General features: G+C 39.3%; 1 protein-coding gene across 1 annotated transcript in view; it reads left to right on the top strand.

The window, feature by feature from the left end:
• Positions 1-16,436, top strand: part of pkhd1.L (PKHD1, fibrocystin/polyductin L homeolog) — a 329,488-nt gene that overhangs the window by 122,899 nt on the left and 190,153 nt on the right. The window contains exons 38-44 of the mRNA XM_041563601.1: positions 2,667-2,874; positions 4,144-4,298; positions 5,627-5,821; positions 6,436-6,561; positions 8,192-8,325; positions 12,799-12,911; positions 15,007-15,103. Of these exons, the coding sequence (XP_041419535.1) occupies positions 2,667-2,874; positions 4,144-4,298; positions 5,627-5,821; positions 6,436-6,561; positions 8,192-8,325; positions 12,799-12,911; positions 15,007-15,103 (1,028 nt within the window). The remainder of the gene's footprint in view (positions 1-2,666; positions 2,875-4,143; positions 4,299-5,626; positions 5,822-6,435; positions 6,562-8,191; positions 8,326-12,798; positions 12,912-15,006; positions 15,104-16,436) is intronic.

Here is a 16,436-nt window from a genome sequence, read left to right as displayed (position 1 = left end):
GCAGCTGGAGTTTGCAAGAGAGGTCTCTGGAAGCGAGGTGCCAACACGGGTTGAAATCGTTTACAATGCTCCCTCTCTACTTGATGCTCTCTGAGACGAGTGTCCACTTTAATGGACAGTGCAATCAGATCTTCCAGCAGATCAGGGAACTCCCTGGAGACAAGATCATCTTTAATGCGAATAGACAGACCTTGATAGAATACGGCCTTATAGGCATCGTCATTCCAGGAAGTTTCAGCCATCAAAGTTCTAAAGTCAATAGCATAGTCACTGACGCTGCGGTTTCCCTGTCGGAGTTGCAGGAGACGAGAAGGAGCATTAGTGACCCGACCCGGGGCATCAAACACAGTACGGAATGTTTGCAGAAAAGCCTTGGCATCAAAAGTCAGTGGAGAATTCTTCTCCCAAAGAGATGTTGCCCACTCAAGCGGTTTGCCCACCAAACGAGACATTACATACCCCACCTTGGAACGTTCATTGGGGAAGTGCGAGGGTTGAAACTCGAACTGGATCTGGCACTGTGTAGCAAAACCTCTGCAGGCCTGTGGGTCCCCACTGAAGCGAGGAGGAGGCGGAATACGAGGCTCACCAGACGAGAAACCTGTGTTAGATGAGACGTCCGCCAAGGGAGGATTTGCAGCCGCTTGGGAAGCAGGAGGCGCTGGAGGCACTCGGGAGAGAAGGGTATCGAGTGCCTGTGCAATGTGGTACTGCTGGGCTTCATATTCCTCCATGCGGGATGCCAGTCCGCGGAGCGCTCGTCCGACATCAGGCGTAGCTTCCTCAGTAGGATCCATGGCCCAAGTATAATGTCAGGGAGCCGGGAGCTCCCTCCAGGGAGGTAGTCGGAATCAAGGAGGAAGCCTTCTTGAGGGTGCAAGGTCGCGGTGTCCAAGGGGTTAATCCAGAGAGTAGTCAGAATCCAGGCAAGAGTTCAGGGGCAGGCAGATAACAGCAAAGTCCAAAGGCCAGGCAGGGGTCAAGGATAATAATCAGGATCAGGATAAGGAATATTAGCACACAGGGAACCCAGGAAATACTTAGGGCAAGGTTTCCTATACTTGGGCGCCATCCTGGCGTCTAAACAGGCTTTTTATTTGAATTTGGCGCCTTAATGACTTCATTGACGTCCTTGCGCCGACGTCGGCGCACTGACGTCATCGCGCCGGCGCCGCTTACCCACGTGGCGGCCATGGGCGCCGCCATCTTGGGAGCGACGCCGGCAGGAGAGGACGCGCCGCCCGGAGCTCCTGGGCCTGCTCCGGGCGGCGATCGTTACATAGCCTATGGGGAAGGTCCCCATAGGTTTGGCTAACTTTTTTTGATCAAAGGATATTCCTTCGATCGTTGGATTAAAATCGTTCGAATCGTTCGATTCGAAGGATTTTAATCCAACAATCGAAGGAATAATCCTTCGATCGTTCGATCGTACTATCTGCGCTAAATCCTTCGACTTCGATATTCGAAGTCGAAGGATATTAATTCCCAGTCGAATATCGAGGGTTAATTAACCCTCGATATTCGACCCTTAGTGAATCGGCCCCTAAAACTACAAATGTTGCGACATTTATTTAAAGATCCAAATAAAAAAAGTAGGAATGGGGAAATAATGCACCAAAAAATACGTACTATACCTCGAAAACCTCTAAAAATTAAAGCTTTTTGGACAATTCCTAATGAAAAAAAAATCTGAATTGATTTAAAACTGTCCAATATGATCAGTGCACTTCTATAGGACCTTGACAGCTTTATCTGGTGAAGTTTTGTAATGTTTTTTACACTTAATAAATCATAAATTTTTAGAGATTATTTTAAACAAACAGGAAGACCACAAATTTCTAGAGATTCATGGAAAAAAATCCAATTTTATAGTAAACGGGTCCCTTAATTTAAAAGCTTGTAAGTTCGTAGAAGTCAATGGCTTGTTCTAGGCAAAATTCAAATCATTTTTTTAATTCAAGATTTTTGAGTTTTTTTCGAGCTTGTGAACTCACAAATTTGAGTTTTTTTGAGCTTGTAAACAGATTCAATGTTTTCAAGTTTTTTTATATTTAGATCTTTTAATAAATAAGCAAACATTCGAGTTTTTCCGAATTGTTTATTCGAAGTAGAAAAAAACCTCTAAAGCCCTAAAACTCTATAAATCTGATTTTTGATGAATGAACCAATAAGGATTTCCTTGAAAGTTGGATACAATTTCAACATTTGAAAAAAACATGGCAGCTGGCTTGGTACCAAAGTGAAATTTTAGTTCTGAACAATACCCTGTCTCGTTTATGTATATGTACAGTATAGATAGTTTTAAGGCAGTGTAAGTGAGCATTTACCCTGGGTCCCTTAGTTAAAGTAGAATTCACATATTAAATACACAATAGATATTAAAGCACATCCAGAATCTCAAGCCCTTCAGTTATTAAGCTACATTTCTCATCATCCCACCAACAGCAGAAGCCCTTGACCTACCCTAAAATAAATATTGATTGGCAATAAAAGTCTTAAGCACAATTTTAGAAGCTGCCCATCATATCTCGATGCCCAGTATAACTTAGACTTCATGAAAATTCCCTTATTATATTTGGTGCCAAGGAAGTCTTTCTTATTCCAGAATTAAACGTGCAAAACTCGCACAAGGAGGAAAGCCAAGTTCTCATTCTGTTTTTTTTTAGGATGGGTACCAAGAGTGGCTTACACACACTTGGCAATAGAGGCACTGGCCAATGACACATACTTGATTTTAATTGATTCTGTCGACTGGCGAATTGGAGATGAAGGTGTGATATGTGGGGCAGACCTTGGTGAACAGAGGCACCAAGAAGAGACTTTTACCGTCAAGAATATTAGCAACACCCAGATTTCTCTCAGCCATCCTTTGAAGTAAGTAAAAAAGTGTGATGTATTCATACAGAACTGTGTTTCATACATATTTTTGTTGGGGCTTCATTTGCCTTGTCCTTGAGCTATTGCAGTGATCCCCAACCAGTGGTTCGTGAGCAACGTGTTGCTCACCGATTCCTTGGATGTTGCTCCCAGTGCCCTCAAAGCAGGTGCTTATTAATGAATTCCTGGTTTGGAGACAAGTTTTGGTTGCATAAAAACCAAGTGTACTGCCAAACAGGATCCTGTAGACTACCAGTCCACGCAGAGCCGGATTTACATAGTGGGCGCTCCTAGGCCCACTGCCGTTTGTCGCACCTGTCCCCTCCCCTTTATTCGTGCAAATTTTCATCATCTGGACTGGAGCAATGGGGATTGGTGCATGGGAAATTTAAAAAATTATTGTATCTGCAGCGCAACCCCAGTGTTTTTGAACCAATGTGGGTGTGGTTGGACAGCATGCAGCCCCCCTAAAATCCTGTCACTCTAGGCCCGGGCCTAGGTGGCCTTTCCACAAATCCAGGCCTGAGTCCACATAGGGGCTACCAAATGCCAATGACAGCACTTATTTGGCTTCCCAGGAACATTTTTCATGCTTGCATTGTTTTCCAACTCCTTTTACATCTGAACGTTGCTCACAGTTACAAAAAAAAAAAAAAAAAAAAAGTTTGGGGACCCCCTGATCTATTGGCTAGGTACAATGTAATTATTTCACTCAAAGCCATACCAATGTTCTAGTGTTCTGACTGGCTTTTGGGTTGATCCAGCCATGTTAATATTTCAGGTCCATACTGTCTACTAGTAATGAGTGCATTTGGAGCGAGAAAAATTGTTGTGAGCTTAAAAATTGTTGCTCGTAAAAACGCCCATTGACTTCAATTCGATTCGCAAAATATTTGGGACAGATTTGCTCATCACTACTGTCTACCCAGTACTGTCTACTAGTACTGTGACAATGGGGCTCATTTATCAAAACTGGGCAAATTTGCCCATGGGCAGTTACCCATAGCAACCAATCAGTGAATAGCTTTTTAAAGCCAGCTGCAAGTAGAACAATGAATGCAGCAATTTGATTGGTTGCCATGGGTAACTGCCCATGGACAAATTTGCCCAGTGTTGATAAATGACCCCCAATGTCTGTTGGAAATTACATACATTTTGGGTTCTCTCAATAGAATAAATGAAACTATACATCTTTTACCTTCTTTTTAAATAATATAACAATTAATTAATTATTAGTAAAATTAACAATACTTTTTTCAAAATTAGGTATTCCTATAAAATTTTAGAGCAACCGATTGAAGGGAAAATGATATATCTGAGGCCAATAGTGGCACTTCTAAGCAGGAATATTGTGGTGCAAGGAAATCTGACAACACAATACATTGGTCACCAACAGGAATGCCAAAACAATGAGGTCCCAGGTAAGATATCCATCCAAATCCAACAACATTAGAAATGTTAGAAAATAACAATACATTTTGGAAAAATCAAGACATGTTGTCATTAGACCAAAAAAATAGCTGGGGGCACTTTGAAGACCCATAAAAGTGGAAATATCTCCCAGTAAAACTCTGTTGCATAAAACAAGCAGGAACTTTGCGCCCTATACATGGAGGTAAATTTATACATATTTGAATTTCGAAATTCTATTCCAAATAATGACTTTTTTCCCGACACAAGCATATTTATGAAAAAACTCCAATTTAAAAAAACTCAATCCTGTGAAAAATGATTTGTTTATACCCGAGTAGGTTTGTGAAAGAGAATGTAGTAATTAAGATTTCTAAGTATTAGGGAACACTATGTATTATTTGGGAGTATTCAGGGCATATTTACTAAAGGGCAAAATTGAAAATTTGGAGTAATTTCAGCAAAAATGAAGAATCCCCTCAACATGGATAATTTACTAAAAGAAGAATACAACAAGTTTTAGAGAACTAACTTTGCAGTAGTGAAAATTATGTTTGCATTGGTGGAAATTCACAACTCTTCTCCAGGTGAAATTTTCCAGTGAATATTCTCCGATTTAATATGAGCACAGGAACAAATTTTCACCAAGAGAAATGTCTCCAGGTTCAGGCTGGTGTACTATCACTACAATTTTAAAGATTAAGCAGCCACTTTTGAATCTCTTTATCTACATCGCCCACTCCAAAGTAGTTCTCCAAAATTCATTTTTCATGGCAAGAATTCTCTAGAGAAATTTTTCTAGAGAATTTTCCCCACTGCAATTTTATGGGGAGCATATACTGGTGAATTCTTATAGAGAATTTATGCCAGGAGAAAATTTACCACATTTCTCTAGAAAAGGTGCACTTAATAAATACGAGAGTGTTGTGAAAATACACCTGGTGAATTAAGTTGAAGTTTGATGAAGATAGACGAGGAGAAAATTCACACCTTTGTAAGTAAGTAAGTAAGTAAGTAAGTAAGTGCCCTTTGGTGAGAAATGATCCAATGTATTAAAGCCAAAGTAATTTTTTTTCTGTGCTTTTTTTTTTTGCACTTGTTTCTGAAATAATCTTTGATATTTATTGGAAGTGATAGCTGTAGAACATTTCACAACACAATTCCTATATATATTCCATTATATCTAGCAGCCTTATCTCTATGTACTACCTGACCATTAAGTTTGACAAAGAAAGCTTTTGTCACATCTGTAGAAATAAACATGACATGTTAACTTTGCACCACGATTCCTTGCAGAAGCTACGTATGAATGGGTATTTTTGGATATTTTTCTCATCAGATACCTCTAAATGCCCGTACAGCAGAAGTGAAAGAAGTTTAGGATCAAGGGATCTCGGATTGGTTCTTATAGTGCAAGCCTTTAAACATGAACCAAGTTTAGTCTGCATTTCAGGAGTTCAGTTTCGGCACATTGGCCAGCCTTTCAAGAGACACCCCAGTGCCCTGACGATTGCTGGAGATATTTGTATGCCTGGTATGTAAACTGCAGGATCAACATAAACTTAGAGCTTGGATGAACTAGATTCCTCCCTGGTATAGGAATATCCTTATGTTGACCCCTTATACAGAGATTCTCATGCAATTTTGTGACTCCTTAAAATGAGTCAACCAACATATGTGTGTCTGTTCAAAACTATGCTCAAGATTGCCAAATTGCTTTGTTAAAATGATAACTGTGAATGATTCTTTAGGTGAAAGTGCACAGTATGAGCCCTGGAATTACCGCCACCATCAAGGTGGTGGTAGCTCCAGGGTTTCCATGTCTCAATAGGTGCACTTGCACATGATTCATCAGAACAGACTAGAGAGGCAAGGAGCATGTTATGTCATCAATATGCTCAAAGTTTACATCCATTTTTGGTGTGACCATAAATGTGGCTGCAAATGAACCCATAAATTTAGGGACCATCTCTGCTAAGTGTTATGCTCAGTGATGTGCTCTAGGCAAAAAACAAACTGTCAGTAGAAGCTCTATTGTGTATCTGCCCAGCATAATCATTTTGCTGATACACTCAACTCTACTTGACAATTCACAGAATTAATTATGTACATCTGCAGCTTCCAAATTCTGTTTATGTTCCTTGACAGATTCCTATATACGAGGATGCTCCATTATCCATTCCTTTTCAAGGGGAATCAGCATTTCTGGAACTTCTGCTTTCACAGTAGAGAATAATGTTTTCTACAACATTAAGGGCCATGGTCTTCTTGTGGGTGAGTCAAAGAAACAATGACCACTTGTGTTCTAAAGAAATGGAATACATAGAATCCAGGATTTTTACATAGAACCTCCTTTGCTTTCTTGTGATTAGGTAGCAGCTCATTGTGTGAGTAAACTTGGAATAAGGCAATGAGATTTTAAATCCCTGAAAATGTTCCACCGGTCACAGTTTGTGTCAGATGCAGTTGGCCTTTAGATTTGAAAGAGATTGAGAATCAGCTTTTAGCCAATGACAGAATGAACTACACTCACCATCTGGATTGCTGAAAGACTAAAAACACCAAAATAGACCCAAATTATGTTCTTGCTTATGTTAGGGGTTTTTAATCATGACTTTTTCTTGAAAAGTTCAGAGGAAAGGGTCTTACCTAATCAAGAGTCCCTCTCCTCCACACGGAAAAAACAGTGTACCAGTTGTATGTATAATACAGGTTATTATTCCTAGTACTGGGTCTCACACTAGACCCTTAACATTTCCCCCATACTAGTAACTTAATTAATAATACATCCATTACTGGGCCAAGCTTTTCCTCTACCATTGTTGGGGTTAAGGAGTTCCTAAAGAGTTCAGTGATTTGACTCCACCCAACATGTCAATTTGTGGTTTAAGGGAAGGAAGTCAAACCGAAGCCTTCCATTGGCTTCCACTGCAGACGATGAAAGTAGAGAGTTACCATTAGCCACCAACAATACTTATAAGTAATTGGCTACTAAGGACTGGACAAGTTATAAGGATTTTCATCTCTCCAATTTATTCCTTGTTTGGGGTCACTCTCTCAATTTGGTTTCTTTTTTCTGGTAACTGTACCGGGACTTTTCCAGGATTCAGGAATGGGGGTGTACCCTGAATCCACTCTGTCTGTGTGGGACATCTGGTTTTTCCCTGTGCTGGGGTTTTAAAAGAAAAAGTTTAATGGGCCCATTTGTTAAATCTCCATTGTTTCTGACAGAGGTTTTTAGGGGGAAAACTCAAAATCGTCATGGAAAAATAAAATCTCATATTTTTAGAGGTTCATCATACCCCAAAGCTGCTAAAAATCTGAATACGAAAATACTCCCTCTCAAACCTGTCGAGGTCATGTAGAAGTCAATGGCAGAGGTCCCTGTAGTTTTTCTTGACATTGTGATCTGGGTTGGATAATCTGAAAAAGTAAAATTTTTGCAGCGAAAGTTTGATAAAATCAAGTTTTCTGATCGTATATTACAAATTGATGCTTGATTTTTCTCTACATAATGCAAAGTAAGTGTAATGTTTGACTTTGATTAAGCGCTCATCAAAACCATCACTGTAGATTTCCCATCAACAGTCACTGCAATAGTCTCTGTTAAGCATTGTTGAATGACAGATCTTGGGGTGAGGCTACTTCATCTATGAGTTTAATCATCCTGGTAGTCCAGTGCTGGGAATGGCCATCAATGCACTTAAGAACCTTGGTTTTCCCTTAACAATGAGTAAGTGAGTGCAGCAGTGAATTTTATAGTAATATTTTAATGAACATACCGTATCTTCCGTTATCTCATGTTTTTACCATTTAAAACTCTTTTTTTCACTTGAATGTTTTTTTTTGCAAAAAATCTATAAAAACACTAAAATAAATGGGTTTGTTTTTCATTTTATTCTAGGAGAACATTTAGAAGAAGCTATTGAGATAAAAAATAACGTGCTGATACGAATTTCAGGAGCCTATGGTCTCTCCAATATTGAGATGTTAGCCCCTGCAGCTTTCTATTTAAGATCCCCTTCTAATATCATAGAGGTAAGGAGAGTCTCGTTATACCTGACTATGAAAATAATTACATATAGGAATGTATAATTTTATTTAAAAAAGTATGTATTTTTTATTTATTACGTGTGACATGCTGCCCAGGAACTTAGTTATTTTCAAAACTCACAGAACTTCTTTACCGATCTGTATTCACAAGTCTCTCTGTGATGAATTAAGCAAAGATGAATTTTGTACCCTCACTAATCTAGTATGGAAACTAAAAGCCATGGAGCAAGTAGGCTTAATAGGACAACTACCAAGGGGCCCATGTCTTGAATATCACACTCTGACAAATATGCTTCTCAAGTGATATTTCTGCTAAATATACTAGTGTAAAGAATAAAAAACAATTTGTTTGGCAGGGAATGTAAATAATAAAAGTAATACAGGTATCTGTCCATATTTACAAATATTTGCCTATGATTTTCACAAATTTAGGGTAAGGATCAAGTTCTGAACTTAGGTAGGTAAAAAACAGTGAAGGAAAAGAAATCGTGCACGCATAGTCTGCTCTGATTGAAACAAAAGGGCATTAGGGGCGGGGCTTAGTAGTAGATTTCTACTGAGCAGGCATTCAGGCATATCAATGGGCATTCCTGCATGCAAAGGAGAAGGAAGAGAGGGGCTTCCCTTGAAGACAATATACTTGTTTAGAAATAAAGGTTGCGTTTAGGCATTTATCAAATCCTTTCTCTCCACATTTGATTTGCACCATGGAGTAAATCTGGTCATATACCAGATCTGTAATTTTGGTGAGGTCACCAAGCAAGCAGATCTGGGCCTGATCAGGACACCCACATACAGGGCCTAATTAGACAGATATTAACACTGACCCTAAAATCAGTGATTGAATCATACAGTGGGGCCACTCGATGATGTGATCCTCCACTATGGGATTTTCAAAGCTGTCTAATTTTTGTCAGATATCTATCAGGGAGGGCCCATACATGGGCATAAAAGCAGCAGACTTGATCTGAAGGGATCAGTCTAAATCTGATTGTGTATGGCCAGCTTTGGTTCTTGGATGGGTGATAATGCTAATCACTACTGGTGAGCAGCTCTGAGCACTACTACCCCATTGAGCAGAATCGTATTCCACAGGAGATAAATGTGTTCATTTGTTAGGAAACACATTTCTCATTAGGAAAATTGTTGATAAATGGGGAAAATATCAAACTGCTGGGAATCCTTCAGGTTTTCAAGCTTTGATATCTGAAAACCCTGACCCTTAGTTTTCCTTAGATTTGTTACACAAAGCAGTCTTCTCTTTGTAATGGCTGAGTAGGGTGTAGACTGGTTAACCTATCAGTCGATTTGCTGTCAAAGTAGATAGAAAAATGTGAAAACCATTTCACAAAGTGTCAAGTGAAATATTTACAACAATAAATTATGTTCCTGCCATTTGTAAACAATTGAATCATAACACAAATTATTTTCCTTAAGAAGAGCAGTCTTATTTGACACGCCACTTTTATAAATGCAATATTAGGTCTTAAGAAGCCATCTGACTTCCCCCGGGCGAAATTCTCCCCACTTGTATGTTTTGTCAGCTAGAACAGATCATATTACAAGTAGAATATCTCTTAAAATAAATGCAATGAGACATCTTTTCATCAATTATCTGCTCCCCAGTGCCCATCTCTTGTAGTGATCTAAAACATACCAAGGTCTGAAGGAACACTTAAATATAACATATAAATATAAATATTGTTTTGGAGATTTCTAAGAATCATGAATATGTCAACTCATACACTGGCAGTATGTACGTTAGCATTAATTAAGATACAGAAAAATGTTTTCCTGGTTTCTTCATGTTGTATATATGTAAAAGAATCCATAAGGCCAGTTTTAGGATAGAGTAGAAAGTTTACTTACAGTGGGGACCAGGATCCAGAACACAATGGCTGGTGAGTCATCCCTGAGTTATACCTTCCTCCGTATTCGAGACCCCTTTGTGTTACCCAGGCTTACCAGAACTTCAGGTGTATTTATTCAGGCATATTTCAATGTGCTCACCTCCATATAACCACTTAGTATCAACTGCCTTTATTTTACATTGCCATGATCACAGGGCCACCTTCAATGATCTAGATGGTCCAACACATGTTGTCCTCATGTCAATGTAAAATAAAGTTCAAGTAGTGCTGCAGTAGATCCATTTACAGGTAAACCCATTTCTCTATTCAGCTGACAAACAATGAAGCTGGATTATGCTATCCAGAGAGACAACAGTCATCTGGGGATGGGGTGGCATAAAAAAGCCTTGAAGGACCTTAGCAGCTCCTCAGGTTACAAGTTGGAAAGTCTTTTCTAGCCCTTTCTTTGGACCTTCTAATAAAGGTGAATTAAATGTAACCATTACACATGTTGTGCTACAGTATGTCACTTTGCAACCTGCCATGCCATGGTATGGTCATGTATGTGCTGGTCTGGTACTCCATGTTGACACAGTTGAGTTTGGAGATGACTGTTTCTGTATTAAGCCATGCCTACTTGACCTGTCTTGGTCTCTTCTTCCCCTGTCCTGCTGATGTTCCTTGGACATTATGTTGCTTTTACTTCTTATGGAAGAATATTTTTTACTTTTTAAAAAAGTAATGCGGAATTGAACCATCACATCAAATTGACATATAATGATAACTGTATGGATTCAACAGAAACTACCACAATTCCGACAATCTGTGGAATTGCAGCCAGGATAGCACATATTTCTTTCTCTCTGTCAGAACTCTCTGCTACTCAAGTTTTTCTAGGTGAGGTCTGATACTTGCACTGAGGTATCCCCAGGCATTTATAGATTGGTAATTTCCACCTAAAATTTAACTTTCATAAAGCTCCTATTATGCAATGACTTCGGAAGCAAATTGATTTCTACACAAATTCTCTGCTCGCCTAAACTTCCATCAATATGAAGGTGTGAGCTTCCATCAATGTGCAGATATAATGATGTCACAAAAGTCCATTGCTCCAGCAGAAGTGCAATTTGGAAAATGGCATTAGGTAATTCTGGAGTGCGCCGCTGCCCTAAAGCATTAGAACTGATAGGGAAATACACCATGGAAATCACAAAGTTTGACGATTATATATTCATTCTACACAGCATTTTTTGGGGACGTGCTCTTATCTGTTATCCAAGGGGCATGTTGTCAATCACCTGGATAAACTCCAGTCCGGCCAACTGTCATGTCGGTTTTTAACTAAAGTGAACTAAAACATAACAGAAATTATTATTCATACTCAAATATTGGCTGCTAAAACTGCATACTAAGTACATCTTATAAGCTGGTGCTAGTGCTCACCAAGAACTGTTTTCAATAGGATCCACTCATTATCCAACTCTTGTAAACAGGTAAAACAGGTAATATGTAAAGATATCTATATGTAATTAAAATGTACCACTAGTTCTAGGGTGAAATTGGGTTTACATTGGTAGATAAAGCATCTTTACAAGCAAATCTATGCATTGTTATCTCCTAAAACTGGGATCCTCTTGGGTCTCCAAGTTGTCTCAAAGATCTCCTTCAATACAGTGAAATGTATTCCTACAATAGGACCATGTAATTCATACTAGTACTTTTTTGGGTCTAAAACTGACTCAAAAGCATTAATTTATTACTGCAAATGCAGCTGCAGAGCTGCTAAATAGGCCACAGTCAGTTGTGCAACAAATCTTGTTCAGTTTGGTGTAAAAATAAAAACTGGGTACATAGCTAGGCTGTGCAACATAAACAATGCTTCTAATATAGTTAGTTAGCCAAAAATGTAATTTATAAAGGCTGGAGAGATTACATGTTTAACATACCAGAACTGAATACAACTTCCTGCTTTTCAGCTCTCTAACTCTGAGTTAGTCAGTGACTTGAAGGGAGCCAACATGGGACATAACTGTTCAGTGAGTTTGTAATTGATCCTCAGCATTCAGCTCAGATTCAAAAGCAACAGTTATGTCCCATGTGGCCCCCTTTAAGTCACTGATTGGTTACTGCCTGGTAACCAATCAGTGGAAAGCAAGAGAGCTGAAAAGCAGGAAGTAGTGTTCTGGCTATTATGTTACACATCCAGTCACTCCAGCCTTTATACATTACATTTTAGACTAACTAACTATATTAGAAACATTGTTTATTTTGCACAAACTATTTACCCAGTTTTTATTTTGACACTGAACAATTCCTTTAAAGGTAATTGCGTCAAAGTCGTAGTGTTTCCCTGGATTTTGGGGACGAACTGTATTTACTGAATATTCTTGAAACTGTGGCTGAATGACTGATACAACAAGGTTTTCCTGATCTATAGCCTAGTTTAATGGTGGGCCCTGACCAATGCTTTAATAAGATCTGTTATCAAGCTCAGTTTCTTGCAGGGTTCTAGATCTGCATGTCGATAAACTGGCATGACATGGGAGATACAGTATAATTAAATTAATAGCAATTGTAGTTATGAAATGTTTTCCTCTCCTCTGTAAAGGGAAACATAGTGTATGCAGCAGGATATGGCTTCCTCTATCATCTATTCCATGATGGACCTTCCCAAGCACTTCTTCAGTCCTTCCTGAAAAACACAGCGGTGTCCTGTCTAAGGTGAGTCAATGGAATCTTCCATCTTCTTAAAAGTGATTTAAAGCAATGCAAGTCTTGGAATAGTCCTTTTTAACCATAAAGCATAGATTGCTTGCTGTAAATTTCTTACGGATGGACTCAACCAGGCTCATATTAGCGGAAGGCCACATTGGCCTGGGCTTAGGACAGCACAATTTTATGGAATGCCCAGTCTAGTCTACTGACTCTGTTAACAACTGATATCCGGGGTGCGGGAGATTTTGACAGTTTAATCTCTCACACACAAAGATCTAGATTACATTAGAGGAGCAAAGTTTCCAGTTCCAGATGTTCCCATAAACGTCAATGGAGTTGAACCATTAGATACATTTTTCTCATTGAATTGGACAAAATGTCCCCAGTGCCCTGAGTGTTAATAAGCTAAAGAGAGTGCAAATTGGACAGGAATGTACAGACTGCCTTTAGGGGGCTGGATTTAAAAATCTGGCCCTGGATTCAACACTAATGATGTTTTTTTCTGTGCAACCCGTAGCAAGGCTTATTCTTTAGAATCTTAAAGGAGAACGAAAGGCAAATAACACTTGGGGGTGCAAAAATTAGGCACCCGCAAGTGATTATATTTACTTACCTGACACCCTGTGCTGGTGCTCCTATCAGCAGAAATCTGCTGCCGGCCCGGGGTTCTTCCAGTGAGCACCACAGAGCGATCCTCTTCTCACGGGTGCACAAGTGCAGTAAGGTGAAATGCCAAATGTTACCAAAAAAGCTGTTCTACTGCTCATGTGTTTGCCCGGAAATTTTCAAAAATTAAGTAGAAGGAAGAGGATCGCTCTGTGGTGCTCGCTGGAAGAACCCCATCTGATTTCTGCTGATAGGAGCACTGACCCGGGGTGTCAGGTAAGTAAATATAATCACTTGGGGGTGCCTAACTTTTGGCACCCCCAATGTAAATTGCCTTTTCTTCTCCTTTAAGCGTGGATTGCGAGCCAACATGCACTACAGCCAGACTTGCACATGTATGAGGAGAATAGTGACTATAGGGGTCATTTATAAATGCAAATGCAGTGTGCAAAGTGTCATTTTGGACACGTCACAAATTAATTTTATCCATAATTCTGATGTAATTGTGTACGTGTCCATGTTATGTCTACCACTGAGCTCGATAATTCAAAATGGGTTCAATTGCACAGCGTTTTGATGCAAATTGGATGCAAGTAGTATTTTCAGAGTGGTGGTTGTTTCACATCTGTAGTTCATGTTCAAGGCAACAGTTGCATCTGATAAACTGGGCGCAAGTCTGTTGACACCTCCAGCTGGAGCTACCGTCAGTTATAGGGTTCCTTAGTGCCTTTAGGTGCAGCTGAGTACTATTCGTCAGAAGAGGCAGAATAGGCACAATGGCAACAATGTGGAATTGCAGGAGTATGTTTGAATGCAAGTACTTTAATTTACTGCATCAAGATTTGATCACCATTGGGATCATTTGCAAATAGCCCCTTATAACTTTTGGCCCCTTACTACATTGGAGTTGCATAGGGATGTACTTCTTCACATCACATTGAAGTTTTAAGAAGCTGAAACATGTGTTTGGGGGTAATTAAGTTTATTTGATAGAATCCTGTATAAATGTGCTGGAAGGCCATTGTATAATTACAGTATTGCAAAGTGTCACAAAATTGCACCTTCAGAACTGTCTTCCCATGGTCTTCGCTGCCACGTGGGGCTGGGTCTGCTTCCTATTTAGGGGGGCCTGTGCGTGACCCTCCGAAGCACCCCTTAATTTTTTCGGAGAAAAATGGGCCCCTTTGGAGGACAGAACTGGAAACTGATATCTGCTTCTCCCCCACCCCCCAGGGTTATTGGGCATTAATGCACCAGGTGAGAGGAGGAATTAGGAGGAATTGTGGTGGTGGCAATGGAAGATGTGACAGAAACTAAGAAAAAAATGTGTTTTTATGAGTCACTCTTGAACTGATGAAGTCCATCTTAACTTGATGGAAACATGACACTGGAAATGATTCTTCAATCTAAAACTATAATTCATTGTTATCCATCTGTAACCATCATTACAATTTAGAAATCTGCTCCAATGTAATATGTATTTATCTCTCTATAGGTCTGGCCTATGGTTACACCCAGAATACAATCCTTCTAGTACAGATCCTGCTGTGTTTCAGGAGTTCCACACCTGGAGGAGCCGAGGTGGAGCCCAGGTACTGTGAGATCAATGCTCTCCTTTAATGGACCCGCTCAATTAGTGCATCTTTTATAGTGACAGCTTGGCATTGGCCTAGCAAAGCGCTAATGTTTTACTGCAAATCTCTAAATGTCTGCAGCAAATTGGCAGATGAAACCAGAAAGGAATGAGAGCTGTTTGCAGATATCACATAAAGAAATTAGGAAAATGGCATCTCTCCTAAATGGGGAAGATTAAGATGCTTTAGTGTCGCAAACAATCTGGTTAAATTATTCTAATTCTCATTTCTGGCTACGCTTGCAGTTTAAACAAAAGAATGATTGGCCACAGTTCAAAACGGCATTAGGAAAGATTAGTAGCAACTACAGAGACACTGTTGGAGCTTGTTAACTGTTTGTGGAGCCAGGGATAGAGAAGATATGATCACTATTGAGCTCTACCATCTCAGTCTCTGCACTTACCCAAGTTCAAAAATACATCAAACACAATTTAAAAAAAATGCAATAACTTGTTATTAGAAATATAAGAAAAAAAAAGACTCATATTTCTAATAACAGGTAACTGAATTTTTTAAAATGAACATTTAGATCTGTTTTCATTACTTGGATACCTGTAGCTGTAAACCATTTACTGAGCTGTTCCAAAGAGAAATTAGTACTTTTTCTGCTCTCACGCTTTTACTATGTCTGACATCAGGCTGTGCCAGTTTTTCATGGGTTTTTATTTACTAACCCAACTCAGATAATCTGGAGTAATGACATTTGAAACAAAAGAAATGGCTGTTATGTCCTTTGGATAGACTGCGTCTACTCTACCTCTAAGATCCTGAGATGTTCAGGTGTGAAAACTTGAGCAGAAATGTGAGAAAATTGATCACAGTACAAGATGAGCTAAGATATTTCAGGCTCTGAAAGATTGAGATAATGCTTTTTAAAGCCTTAGTTAAAGATTAATTAAAAGCATGAATGTCCAACCCTGTGGTCTTCTGAGCTGAAGACTCTAGTTCTACCAGACCTGAGGGTTGAATATGCTCACAACCTCATATGCAGTATTCCAGCAACATTTCAACTATTAGGCAAGGAATTGTTGAGCATTATCTTCTGCTCCTCAACTGCTTGATGATGGTTTCTCATTGATGGTGATAGTTGGGTTGAAACATTAGTTAGAGATTTGTGGAACTGCAGTAACATTGTGGCATAGAAATGGGAATGATGAACAAAAAGACCACAAAGGAGAGTTGAACCCAATAATTGCAAAAACTTTTGGTATGATGGGAGGTAGAGAGAAAGCATTATAATTTGAAGTTGGATGTTGTGTATGTCTGATTTAAGAAAAACAATGTGATCTGC

Source organism: Xenopus laevis, chromosome 5L (genome assembly GCF_017654675.1).
Source record: "Xenopus laevis strain J_2021 chromosome 5L, Xenopus_laevis_v10.1, whole genome shotgun sequence".
Classification (NCBI taxonomy): Eukaryota; Metazoa; Chordata; class Amphibia; order Anura; family Pipidae; genus Xenopus; species Xenopus laevis.
The sequence above is the reverse complement of the archived record's forward strand: the minus strand, read 5'-3'. Positions and strand labels throughout refer to the sequence as shown.